Source organism: Tachyglossus aculeatus, chromosome 4, assembly GCF_015852505.1.
Source record: "Tachyglossus aculeatus isolate mTacAcu1 chromosome 4, mTacAcu1.pri, whole genome shotgun sequence".
NCBI lineage: Eukaryota > Metazoa > Chordata > Mammalia > Monotremata > Tachyglossidae > Tachyglossus > Tachyglossus aculeatus.
Genome location: NC_052069.1, coordinates 16,061,041 through 16,073,854, shown reverse-complemented (window position 1 = coordinate 16,073,854; position 12,814 = coordinate 16,061,041). Strand labels below are relative to the sequence as shown.

At 45.7% G+C, this 12,814-nt stretch overlaps 1 protein-coding gene across 3 annotated transcripts in view; it reads left to right on the top strand.

Moving 5' to 3' along the window:
• The window catches only part of BOD1L1 (biorientation of chromosomes in cell division 1 like 1), a 76,068-nt gene that overhangs the window by 26,448 nt on the left and 36,806 nt on the right, over positions 1-12,814 (top strand). For all 3 annotated transcript variants that reach the window (XM_038745949.1, XM_038745950.1, XM_038745948.1), the window contains exons 9-10: positions 5,265-5,337; positions 6,262-12,454. In XM_038745949.1, the coding sequence (XP_038601877.1) occupies positions 5,265-5,337; positions 6,262-12,454 (6,266 nt within the window). The remainder of the gene's footprint in view (positions 1-5,264; positions 5,338-6,261; positions 12,455-12,814) is intronic.

Here is a 12,814-nt window from a genome sequence, read left to right as displayed (position 1 = left end):
CTCATGCCACTAACCCACAGCCCTGGATCACCTCCACAGCCTGCTGCTTTCTCTCCTGCACACGAGCTGTAGAACGCCACTCCCAGAAATCTAGATAGCAGGCCAGCCTCGTCCACCTAAGGTCATCCATGCCTGCTTTAACTCTGCCTGGCAACAGTATTTCTCCATCCTTATTGACGCCCATGCCCATTGCCTTGGCCAGTTGTTCCAGATATTTAAACCCTTCCTGCAAGCCCCTGCACCTCCCCCATCTCTTGTTCCTACTGACTCGACCACCTACTTTATTGAGGAAATGGAAACTATCAGGTGTGAGCTCCCTTTAATCTCCCTCTCTAGCACCTCCCTCCTCCTGACCCTTCGTAAGCTCTCTCATCTTTCCTAACAGTATCCCAGGAGGAGATCTCCTGCCATCTCTCAAAATCCACCCCCCTCCACCTACCTCATAATAATAATGGCATTTATTAAGCTCTTACTATGTGCAAAGCGCTGTTCTAAGTGCTGGGGAGGTTACAAGGTGATCAGGTTGTCCCATGGGGAGCTCACAGTCTTAATCCCCATTTTACAGATGAGGTAACTGAGGCCCAGAGAAGTTAAGTGACTTGCCCAGAGTCACACAGCTGACAATTGGCAGAGCCGGGATTTGAACCCATGACCTCTGACTCCAAAGCCCGTGCTCTTTCCACTGAGCCACGCTGCTTCACCTCATCCCTTCACTCCATATCAAAGCACTTGCCCTCACCCTGCTTCGCTTGCTGGCGGCCCTCATCAACTGTTCACTCTCCAGTGGTTCCTTCCCTACTGCTTTCAAACATGCTCATGTCTCCCGTATCCTTAAAAAAACCCTCCCTTGACCCCACGGCTCCCTCCAGTTATTTCTCCCTCTCCCTCCTACCTTTCCTCTCCAAGCTCCTTGAGCTACCTGTCTATACCTCCTCTCTAAATTTCTCTCCTCCAATTCCCTCCTTGACCCCTTCCAATCTGGCTTCCATCCCTTTCTGTCCAAAGAAACCGCCCTCTCAAAGATCACAGATGTTCTTCTTCTTGCCAGATCCAGTGGCCTCTACTCCACCTAAATCCTCCTCAACCTCTCAGCTGCTTTCAATACCCCCTTCTCCAGTAAACATTATCCAACTGTGGTTTCACTTACACCGTCCTCTTCTAGTTCTCCTTCTAGCTCTCTGGCCGTTCAATCTCGGCCTTTTTCGCGGGCTCCGCTTCTGCCTCCCACTCCTTAACTGTGGGGGTCCCTCAGGGTTCAGTTCTGGGCCCCCTTCTGTTCTCCATCCACACCCACTCCTTTGAAGAACTCATTCACCACCCCCCCCCCGTGTTTCAACTGCCACCCTATGTGGATGATATCCAGATCTACATCTCCAGCCCTGATCTTTCTCCCTCTCTGCAGTCTAATATTTCCTCCTGCTTTCAAGGCATCTCTACTTGGATGTCCCACCAACACCTCAAACGAAACCTGTCTAAAGGCTGTTCCCACCCAAACCCATCCCCCCTGTTTGATTTTCCCCGTCTCACGGGCCCGTGTCCTTGGTGTTATCCTTCACTTATCTCTCTTATTCAACTCACATATTCAATCTTTTACTAACTCCTGTCAGTTCAGCCTTCACAACATCACTAAAAATCTGCCCTTTCCTTTCCGTCCAAAGTGCTACTACATTAATCCAAGCACTTATTCTGTCCTGCTTCAGTTCCCCATCAGTCTTCTTGCTGACGTCCTTGCCTCCTGTCTTTCCCCACTCCAGTCCTTACTTTACTCTGCCGACTCTATCATTTTTGTACAACAATGTTCAGGCCATGTTTCCCCACTCCTCAGTAAGATTAAAGGCAGGGGGGGGCATGAATAAAGGGATCAAATTAGGGTGACGCAGAAGGGAATGGGAGAAAAGGAAAGGAGGGCTTAGTCGGGGAAGGCCTCTTGGAGGAGATGTACCTTCACTAAGGCTTTGAAGATGAGGAGAGTCATTGTCTGTCAGATATGAAGAGGGAGGGCGTTCAGGCCAGAGGCAGGATGTGGGTGAGAGGTTGGAGGAGATATAGACAAAATCGCAGTACAGAGTGTACAGACATATGGTCTCTGGCCCCCAAGGGGCTCACAGTCTAAGAATAAGTGGGAAGAGGTGTTGGCAGTTGTTTCATAAGGAAAAATGAAGTGAAAAAACAGAAATAGGCCAAAACAGAGACAAGGACAGTGATAAGTACACACAAGGTGCAAGAGAGCACCGCCACTGAAAAAGTAGAGCTTCTGGCTCCTCAATACTCAGGGATGTTCAGAGTCCCCAGTTTTAAGTCACAGTGGTCTCAGTTACCTCATCATTCTAAAAGCTGCTCCCTCCGTGCCGTAAACCTTGTCGTGTGACAGCAGCAGTAAATAAAGGTATGGATTCATCTTATTCCATACTGCACTAGCATATTTTAGGTGCTCTAGTAATGTAGTCATAATATATATTGCATTTTAAAATGTGTAGTGATGCCATCATGTAACAGACAAATTTGAAGAGAGAAGCAGTACCACAACATAGCTGCAATTGGATAAGATTTGGGGTATTTTACTGTTTCGGTTTGGAAGTGCAAAATAATGGTAATTGTTAAGCACTTAGTACGGGCCAACCACTTTACAAAGCACTGGTGTAGGTACAAGTTAATCAATTTGGACACAGTTCCTGTCCCACCTAGGGTACTCAGTGTAAAGTGAAGGAGAGCAGGTGTTATATAGTGATATATTCTTATTATCTAGCAATTTTATGGAGCTAACCGAACATTACCATCAGACAGTCGCAAAAGGAAAATGGGAATGAGAATCAAAGACATTATACTGGAAAATTAGTGAACCTATGCTATTTTTTGAGTACTCACTAAGTGTTGAACAGTACTGAGTGCTTGGGAGATGTCCTCCCTTTGGCCTGGAACTCAGTGTATCAATCGATCACATTTATTGAGCACTTACTGTGTGCATAGCACTGTACTAAGTGCTTGAGAGGACAGTATAACAGAGTTGGCAGACATGTTCCCTTTCCACAATGAGCTTAGTCTGGAGGAACAAGCAACAGTTTTCCCTTCATCTGCAACAGACAACCACTCTCCTCACCTTCATATCCCTATTAAAATCACATCTCCAAGAAGCTTTCCCCATCTAATCAAGCAATTGTACTTACTGAGTGCTTACAGTATGTAGAGCACTGAACTAAGGCACTTGGAAGGGTACAATACAACAGTTAGGGAACTAAGTGCTCATTTCCCATACTCCTTCTCTGATCTGCATCGCCTGTGCACTTTCACCTGTACCCTTTTAGCACTTGATATTCACCTCACACTCAGCCCCACAGTACATATGTATATGTCTTTTATTGATATTGATGTCTGTCTTCCCCACTAGACTGTAAGCTCCTGATGGGTAGGGGATGTGTCTTCTGACTCTGTTAGATTATACCCTCCCAAGTGCTAAGAACACTGTAAGCACTCAGTAAGTACCATGGATGATGGTTGAAGGAGACAGGTGTGTGGGCTGGATTGTAGTAGTGGGAGAGAAATGAGGAGAAGTAGTTTGAAGAGAACTGACTGAGTGCCTTAAAACTGATGTTGAGAAGTTTCTGCTTGGTGTGGAGATGGATGGGCAGACATTGGATGTTTTTGAGGGCTTAGTTGGAAGATGTGCAAAGAACAGTTTTGTGAAAAACTATCCGGGCGACTGAGTCAAGTGAAGTAGAGATGTAGGGAGATGAGCGAGGAGTAATTGGGGCAGGGTTTGACAAATTCAGTCGTATTTATTGAGCACTTACTGTGTTCAGAGCACTGTACTAAGCGCTTGGGAAGTACAAGTTGGCAGCATATAGAGACAGTCCCTACCCAACAGTGGGCTCACAGTCTAGAAGTCTAGACAAATGTGTGGACCAGAACCAGCATGGTAGCAATTTGGATTCTGGACGTGTTATGAAGGTAGACCGAGGATTTGGGTGACCAACCGAATATGCAGGTTAAAGGAGACTGATGGGTCAAGGATCCTGCCCAGGTTGGGGATTTGTCAGACAACTGTCATGGTGTCCAGTGATGGGAAAGTTGTGAGGAAGATGAGTTCACTTGTGGACATGTTGGAATGACGGTGCAGCACAGCTCAATGGAAAGAGCACGGGGTTGGGAGTCAGAGGTCATGGGTTCAAATCCCAGCTCTGCCAATTGTCAGCCATGTGCCTGGGCAAGTCACTTCACTTCTCTGGGCCTCAGGTCCCTCATCTGTAAAATGGGGATGAAGACTGTGAGCCCTCAGTGGGACAATCTGATCACCTTGTATCCTCCCCAGTGCTTAGAACAGTGCTTTGCACATAGTAAGCACTTAACAAATGCCATCACTATTATTAAGGTGGGACATCCAAGTAGACACATTCTGAAGGCAGGAGAAAATATGGGATTGCAAAGAAGGGAAGAGGTAGATTTGGGGACCACTAGGGAGAGAGTGGTTAAAGATGGTGATCAAGGAGGGAAGAAGGGTGGATTGAGGCTCAGGTAGGGGGTAGATTTCAGAATGATGCAGAAGATCTCTTGAGAGATGGCTAGGAACGAGAGAATGGATATTAAGGGGCAGGAACTGGAGTCGTGAAGAGGACATTTTGGGGAGTTCGGACCTGATGGTTTCAGTTTAATGTAGTAGATGGTAAGGTTATCAGGAGCTGGACTTTCGACTGCGTAGTCTTTGAGAAAAAATATTTCCCTAGATCCAGGCATATTAGGATATAGCCTTTGACCGTGGTATAATTTTTCCAAGCATTTTGATAACGTCCTTAGCATTGACATCAAACTCTTAGGGTTATGTGCTCATCTGTTCCTGAGACCAAGTAATTCTGTTTATCTATTTTGATGGTATTGACACCTGTCTACTTGTTTTGTTGTCTGTCTCCCACCTGTAGACTGTGAGCCCGTTGTTGGGTAGGGACTTTCTCTATCTGTTGCCAAATTGTACTTTCCAAGTGCTATGCACACAGTAAGCGCTCAATAAATAAGATTGAATTAATGAATGAATTTATGAATAAATGAATGCATTTATATTCATTCAGTCGTATTTATTGAGTGCTTACTGTGTGCAGAGCACTGTACTTGCCTTCCTTCAACTGAAAACACCCATATACTTTAACCTAGATACATATAGAGTACTAGAATATCGGGGCATGAATTTCCCAGGGAAAAATTGCTCGTCTGTGAGTCATAGTTTAACTGAGACTGTATTGATACTACATTTTTTCCCTTATTTGAAATCTTCCTAGGCATGTTGAAGAAAGTTGTAAAAAGAAATACCATTCTGAAGAAGAGTCCAAAGAAGCACTGAAAATAAATGAGGTGTGTTGAAATATGATCTTAATATCAGTGTTATAATTACGTTCATGTTCCTTAGCATACTCTAAGCTATGACTTCCCCTCCATATATAAAAGGAATCTCAAGTTAAAGTTTCACTGAATTTGGATTCATTGTGATAACCGTGGTATTTAAGCTCTTTCTTTGTACCACTCACTGTACTAAAAGCTGGGTTGTAGATATAACACAATCCAGTCAATCACAGTGTTTATCCCACCTGGGGTTTACAGACAAGGGGGGACGAAAGAACAGGTATTGAATAACCATTTTACAGATGAGGAAACTGAGGCGCAGAGAGTTGAGGTGACTTGTCCGAAGTCACCCAGCAGGCAAATAGTAGAGGAGGGATTAGATGACTTATGTTTTCTTTTCCCTATTTCGTTTCTGCTACCTTTCACTTTAATCATATTTATGTACATTAATAAGTAATGTTCAAAAATAAGTTAAATTTTAACTGTTGTTCATCAGAAAAGATTGAACTGTTGACCGTGCACTCTTGGAATAAAAAGAAATAAAAGCTTATGCCCAGCATGTTAAAATATGCCCTAAATTCAATAAGACATTAAAAACATCATTATTTAATTTCCTAAAAAATAAATATACAGTTAAATATTTTTATTGTATTTGTTATTTTAGAAATGAAATTCTGGATTCTTGTAAGAAATACTGACAGTAATTACAGAGAGAGAAAAAGTTATTAGCTGTAGTTGTAGAAATGGAAACACCCAGGATTTGAATTGCAAAAATGTGGAAATTTAATTAATCATGGAACTGCACATTATGTTACTGAATCAAAAAAAAACAATATTGATAATCTAACTGAAAGATTCAGAATAGTGAGCAAACCAGGATGCCAAGTGACTGCTATTAGCATATCTAATTTAGCAAACTGTCTGCTTTTCTTACAGCATTGTGAAAAACTACCCACCTCAAAGGAACCAAAACACATCCATGCAAAAAGCGAACCCAGTAAACCTGCTCGAAGACTTTCGGAATCACTTCACACAACCGATGAAAACAGAAGTGAATCAAAAATGGAAAGAGAGCATAAAAGACGAGCATCTACTTCCTTAGAAGGAGCACAGCCAGACCCTGAAACAAAGGAAGCAAAGAGGCAAATGGAAAAGCCGGAGATCAGTACTGAAGAGACACAGAAGCCAAAAAGTATACTTAAAAATGAGAAGCATCCCAAAAAAGACAACAATGATTCAGAAATGCATTTACGAAGCGTTCCCAAGAAAGAGGTGAGATCATACAGAGAGAAATCTGAAAAAGAGAGAACTCTTTCAGAAGATAAATTATCAACAAAGCATAAATATAAGGGAGACAGTGTACATAAAATAGGGGATGAAACCGAACTCCATTCTTCCGAGAGAAACTCGAAAGCCGATGAGAGTGGTCAGAAGCAAAGTCAACAGATTAAAGTTTCTTCAGATGACAAAGCTGACAAGAAAAGTAAACATAGGAATGAAAAGAAAATATCACTACCTACCAAAGACGGAAAAACTGTTTCTGAAAACACTCTGAAAACTGAAGAAAGTCTACGTAAAGAAAATAGCAAGAAAGATAGGCATCTTTCGGTTGAAAAGGCCAGATCAGAACACAAGTCGAGAAGGTCGAGTGATTCTAAAGTTCAGAGAGACTCTCAAGGTTCAAAGCAGCACAGTTACACCTCCCAGAGAAGGAGTGAAAGTTATTCAGACGATAAGTGTGATGCAGAATCAACTAATTCAGAGCATCTCAAGGCAGAAGATAACGTTCACAGAGACAGACGAAGAACAAAGAGCTTATTGGAAGAGAAATCTGTATTAAAATCTAAATCAAAAAGTCACAGCAAGCCGTCGAGAGCTGGTGATGCAGAAGTACAGGAAAGTGCCACAAAACAGGAGGCTTCTCAGAAGTCTGACCGGGAAAAGAACACTGAAGAAAGTGACGCAGATAAACCACGCAAACCCAAAAATGAAGAAAAGTCTTCTGAAGAGACCAGTGTTGAAACATCTGAACTTGAAAGCAACTCTTGCTCAGGTTCACAAAAGGATTCCAGTTACCGAGTTAAACTTCCAGCGGGAGAAAAGACACTTGTCAAAGAAAAACACAAGAGTGACAAAGATGTCAGCCTTTCCAAACTGGAGAGGAAGTTGTCAGTAGACTGTCATAAGAGCAGAAGTTCAAAGCATAGTGGTAAGGAAATAAAGAGGAAGGAAGAAAATATCAAATCAGAAGAAAAAGATAGTAAAGAGATAGACAGTAGCCATGAAAAAGTGAAGGGGAACAGTGTAGTTATGGAAAAGAAGTCAAGCAAGCGGTTATGTGAAAATCGAAGGGGAAGCCCATCATCACAAGAAATGATTAAAACCGAGGACAAGTTAGCAACAAGTTCCATGCTGACAGCTCAGACTCCTCTTACCCAGAGACAGCGAAAGGGAGTCGAGAATTCGTCAGTTCCTGACCAAGAGCCAATGGAAGTTGATTCGGAACAAGTCTTTGAAAATACGCTTGCATCTTCTAGAACCCAAGATAAAAGCAATAGTGATCCAAAGCCAGACGTTGACTCTGAAAGTACTACGAAATTAAAAACGTCTTTCCAAATTTCCCGGAGTGAGTTGAGGAGTAATCCAGGTGACTTTCAAGTATTAGATTCTGCCTGTAAACCAGAATGTCATTTTAGAACTGAAAGTAATTCTGAAAAGAATGCTGAACATAAAAATGTTCCCATTAAGGAACCTAATGTCCCGGTGTCTAAAAAGGAGAAAGAATCCATTCAGCAAGGGGCTTTTCAAATTAATCTAAGCTGTGACACTAGTAAGAGAAGTTTACTTAATATCCCATCAGAAAATGCCAGAACTCAGAAAAATTTGAAAAACATTGCCATTTCCAGTGAAGAGAACGTGTCCCTGTCAGGTTCTTCCAGTCAAGGAGGAGATGCCCTTAAGCATTCCATAAATACAAATTCCTCTGAATCCATGGCCTGTGAGGGTAATGTACCTCAGAAAGACTCTCGTCATTTAGATAAGCCTTGCTTGACGGAGGGTAAAACTGCTTTGGAAAGCAAGACTTCCCACCCCTCAGGCTCAGACCTCTCTGAGAGCCCCAGGACGAGCTCCGATATTAAAGAACATAAAGTCACTCAGACGAGTAGCAACAGAGAAGAAAACAGGAAGAGAATCATAACGGCCAAGCCAGCAAAAGAAAGCCTTGCTGCTGTAAGAAGTCTTCAGGATTGTGATCAAAGAAGAGGTGAGGCTAACTTAATGACCGACACTGTTGCCAAAGATGAGAATATGGGCCCTAAAGAATTTGTCTTGATGGAATTGGATAAGAAAGCAAAAGATGTCAGCGTTCCAGGAGTCAGTGTCGAGCAAGGTACGAGGGCTAATGTAGATGCCGAGCAAAAGGAAGAAGAAGGTGACACAGGGTCCGCGATAGGCACCAGCACCGAAAAAGAGGCCAGCCGCCTTGAAGTTCCCAAAAAAGCCGTACGGAACACCGTCACGGAAACAGAAGAAGCTGGAAACCTGAGAGCTGGAATCGAGAAAGGGAATGAAAACAGTGAGGTAGGCACCAGCGCAGGACGTGGTGGAGTCCCTGTGATTCAGTCCAGAGAGCAGACGGCCGGCAACACCTCAATAGGCACTAGTTCAGAAGAAAAAGCAAGCATTGCTAGCGTCGCCACCAGTACGGAAGGGAAAGATGAGTCTCTTACGACATGCGCAATTAAGTCAAGTGATGCAACCACAAGTTCCACTGTCACAGAAGAACGTGAAGTATCCCTATCGTGCACAAGCATAGAAGCAGACGAAGGCTTCACGACCGGCGCGTGTGCCCAACTCGGGCATACGGGCACCAGAGCAGAAGCCGACGACTCTACCATTGTTGCGGCAGCTGAGGAAGGGGGTGGGGTCACCGAAGGATGTGCTGAAAGCGAAACCTTGCTCACTAGTACCAAGGAAGGTGGAAGCGGGGAGTGTACCATGACCAATACCGAAGAAAGCGGTAAAGATGCCGTCAGCGTCCACACCGTGGAAAATGTAAATAGCGCAGGAACCGAAGAAAAGGACGACGCCGTAACTAGTGCGGGATCTGAGGAAAAATGTGAGGGCTCTTCAAGCAGAGATTCAGGAGTAGTCGGTACCGTCACTTGTGTAAGCGAAGTAGAAAGCGATGGGGCTGTAACAAGTGCCGGGACCGAGGTCCTAGAGGGATCCTTGAGCAGCGAAGATGCAGATGGATGTCAGAGAAGCATACCTAGAACCAGCCAGAAGAAAGAAACGGAAGGTGCCGTGACTTGTACGGGTGCGGAAGAGAGGAGTGGTAATTTTGCCATCTGTTCGGTGACTGGAGCGGATGCCCAGGGAGAGGACAGTGTCACCGGCGCCAGTATTGCGGTGGTTGGCGATGACTCCATAATGGGTCCGAGTTCCAACCAAGAAGGTGAAGATTCCACAAATGACGGGGCAGAAGGCGAAAGTGCCGTGACCAGCACTGGCATAATGGAAGAAGAAGGGGAGGGGACAACCAGCTGTACGGGATCAGAAGAGAGCAGAGAAGGTTTTGCCATATCCTCCGAACCGGAGGAAAATGGTGAGAGCCCAATGGACAGTACGGTAGTCAAAGACATCACCAATCTGTCTCTGAGCACCGTCGGGCCCTGTGACGACGAGGGCATTGTGACCAGCACCGGTGCCAAAGAAGAGGACGAGGAAGATGAGGGCATGGTATCGAGTACCGGGAGAGGAAATGAAATCGGAAGTGCTTCGACTTGCACGGGAATAGAAGAGGGCGAAGGTGCGCTAGCTTGCCTAAGTGCCGAAGACGACGAAAGTTTGGTCTGTACCGCCGCGGAGCCCGTGGAATCTGAGGCGGGCCTAAATACCAACGGAAGTGATAGCGTCGATAGCATGAGCGGGGAGGAGAAAGAAGTCGGGGACGGAGCGATCTGCTCGAGTGCGAAAGAGGTTGTCGAAAGCAGCGTGACCAGCGCGTCAGTGGAGAGTGCCCTGATGGCAGTTTCAGAAAAGCCAGAAGAGGTGGCGATCCTTGCAGATCTGGAAGAGAACGGAGGTCCAATGACTAGCGCGGCTACGGACAAAAGCGACAGTCAGCTCTCTCCTGAAGAGAAAGAGGAAGATGCTACGATTTCTACTGGCACAAGGGAAGATGACGATGTCCTTCGGTCTGAGGCGGCCCCAGAAGATCAAGTCCCACTCGTTCCAGCAGGTGGGAAAGAAGACGAGCAGGCAATAACTTCCGTAGAAAATGAGGGAGGTGGCAGTCTCCTGGCCACTGCAGCCCCTGAAAGTGGTCCTGGGAAAGAAAGCAAAGGAAACGGTCTGATGATTTCCACCAGCACAGTGGACGGATACCGTGTCCCTCCGCTGAGTTCCGCCGGAGAAGCGAAAGACGGTCAGGGCGGTGGTGATAGAGCCGAAGGAGGTGGCGAAGATCCCATGATTTCTCTAGAAATTGAAGCATTTGAGGCTCCCACGCCCAGCGCGGCGACCGAAGCCGAGGCGCAACTCGGTGTCGCTGGAAACGAAAAGGATGAATGTGCTATGATTTCCACCAGCATCGTAGAAGAGTTTGAGGCGCCTATGTCCAGCGCGGCTCTAGAGAACAAGGAGATGCCACCTCCGGTTGCAACGACAGAAGAAGTAAAAGGAGACACCCTCTCTGTAGAGGCTGAAGATTACGAAGCACCGATGTCTAGTGCAGTCACAGAACTGCAAAGTCAACTTGCTTCCACCAGTAAAGAAGAAAAAGATGAATGTGCCCTCATCTCCACGAGTATAGTGGAAGAATGTGAGGCTCCGGTGTCCAGTGAGGTCGGTGAGGGAAAAGAGGAGTACCGTGCCACTGGAAGGGGAGAGAAAGGTGGGAGTTCTGTGATCCCCACAAGTTCCATGGGAGATTGTGAAGGCCCAGTATCTAGTGCCATCCCGCGGGGTGAAGGTCACCTCTCTGCCACCAATGGGGAAGAAACAAATGACACCGCCATGATCTCTACAAGCACCACTGGGGACTGTGAGGTAATCGTGACGGGCGCTTTGCCACAGAGTGAACCCCCCCTTGCCGCTACAAGAATGGAAGAAATCAGTGATGCCTCCATCATCTCCACAAGTACAACTGAAGAAGGCACGCTGGTCTTGCCCAGCGTAGACAGGCGCAAAAATATCCAGCTCGTGGGAGTAGGTGCCGGAGAGAAAGACGAAGGGGCCACGATCTCTGCCGGGAAAGGGGGCACCTGCGACATCCCCATGCCCAGTGTAATTGTCGTGAACGAAGAGCGTAACTCTGCCGGCTCAGTTACAGATGACGGAGGAGGAGGTTCTGAGATCTCAGCAAGTCTTGAAGAAGAAAATGAGGGCCCTTCAACCAATACGCTAGCAGGAGAGAAGGCTCAAATGGCTGTCGCAAGTTCAGAAGGAAAAGATGAAAGCGGTCTGCTGACTGAAGACATTTCGAAAACCGCACCGTTTTCAAGCAGAGGAGAAAATGATAACTCATCGGGTATCGTAAATGTAGGGCCCACAAGTGACCCCGGGGAAGAAGGGGAGAAAAAAGAGGGCGATAAGACGAGTAGTTCAGGGAGGCTCGAGTCGGCCGCGGGTTCTGAAGCAGCGGAAAACAGGCTGGCACTATTGAGTGGTTCAGAGGAAATCTCTGGGAATTTAAAGAGTGACTCCGTGCTTACTGTTTGCCACTCTGCAGCCGCGGGTTCCGCTGAAGACAAAGCCGCCGATGCACAAGTTGCCAAAGTAATTTCGCTAGAACTTTCAGGTATTGTCTGTGAAGAAACGTGGCGTGACGAAAACTTAAGCAGCAAAGATGAAAAGCGTACTAGTGGTTCAGGGCCCAAAATCGACACTTCGAGAAGTAGGACCCCTCCGGGGGGTGATGAACCACCTTTATTAACTTCTGAATGTGAGACCGAGGTGACTGTAAATAGTGATCATAATGAAAACTTAATTTTTGAAGCTACAGTAGAAAAGAGTGACTCTCGTACTGGTGGACCACGGAATAGTGATGACACAAAGAAATCAGTTGGCGTGGAAGGAGGCCCAGTCATTAACGTTTCTTCTGAAAACACTGTGTGTAGTGCAGGTGAGAGAATATTTGGAAAATCAGCTTCCTAAAAACATAAAGTGGTTTGATATATATTATCTCATGCCTTCATTTTCACGTTAGTAGGAAGCAAATATGATCTCTCTTTTATAGATGAAATAGATCCACAGGGATCGGGTGACATTGCCAAGGTCACAAAGGACTAGAATCCTGGCTTCTCAAATCCCTGGTGCCCATATCCTCCCCAGGGGAACATGCTGTTGTTCTTGTAATCAGTCAGTTAATCAGTCCATAGCATTTATTGAGCTTTTACTGTGTACAGAGCACTGTACTAAGCTCTTGGGAGAGTACAGTACAGCAGAGTTGTTAAGGTGTGTTCCCTCCCCGTGACAGTCTAGC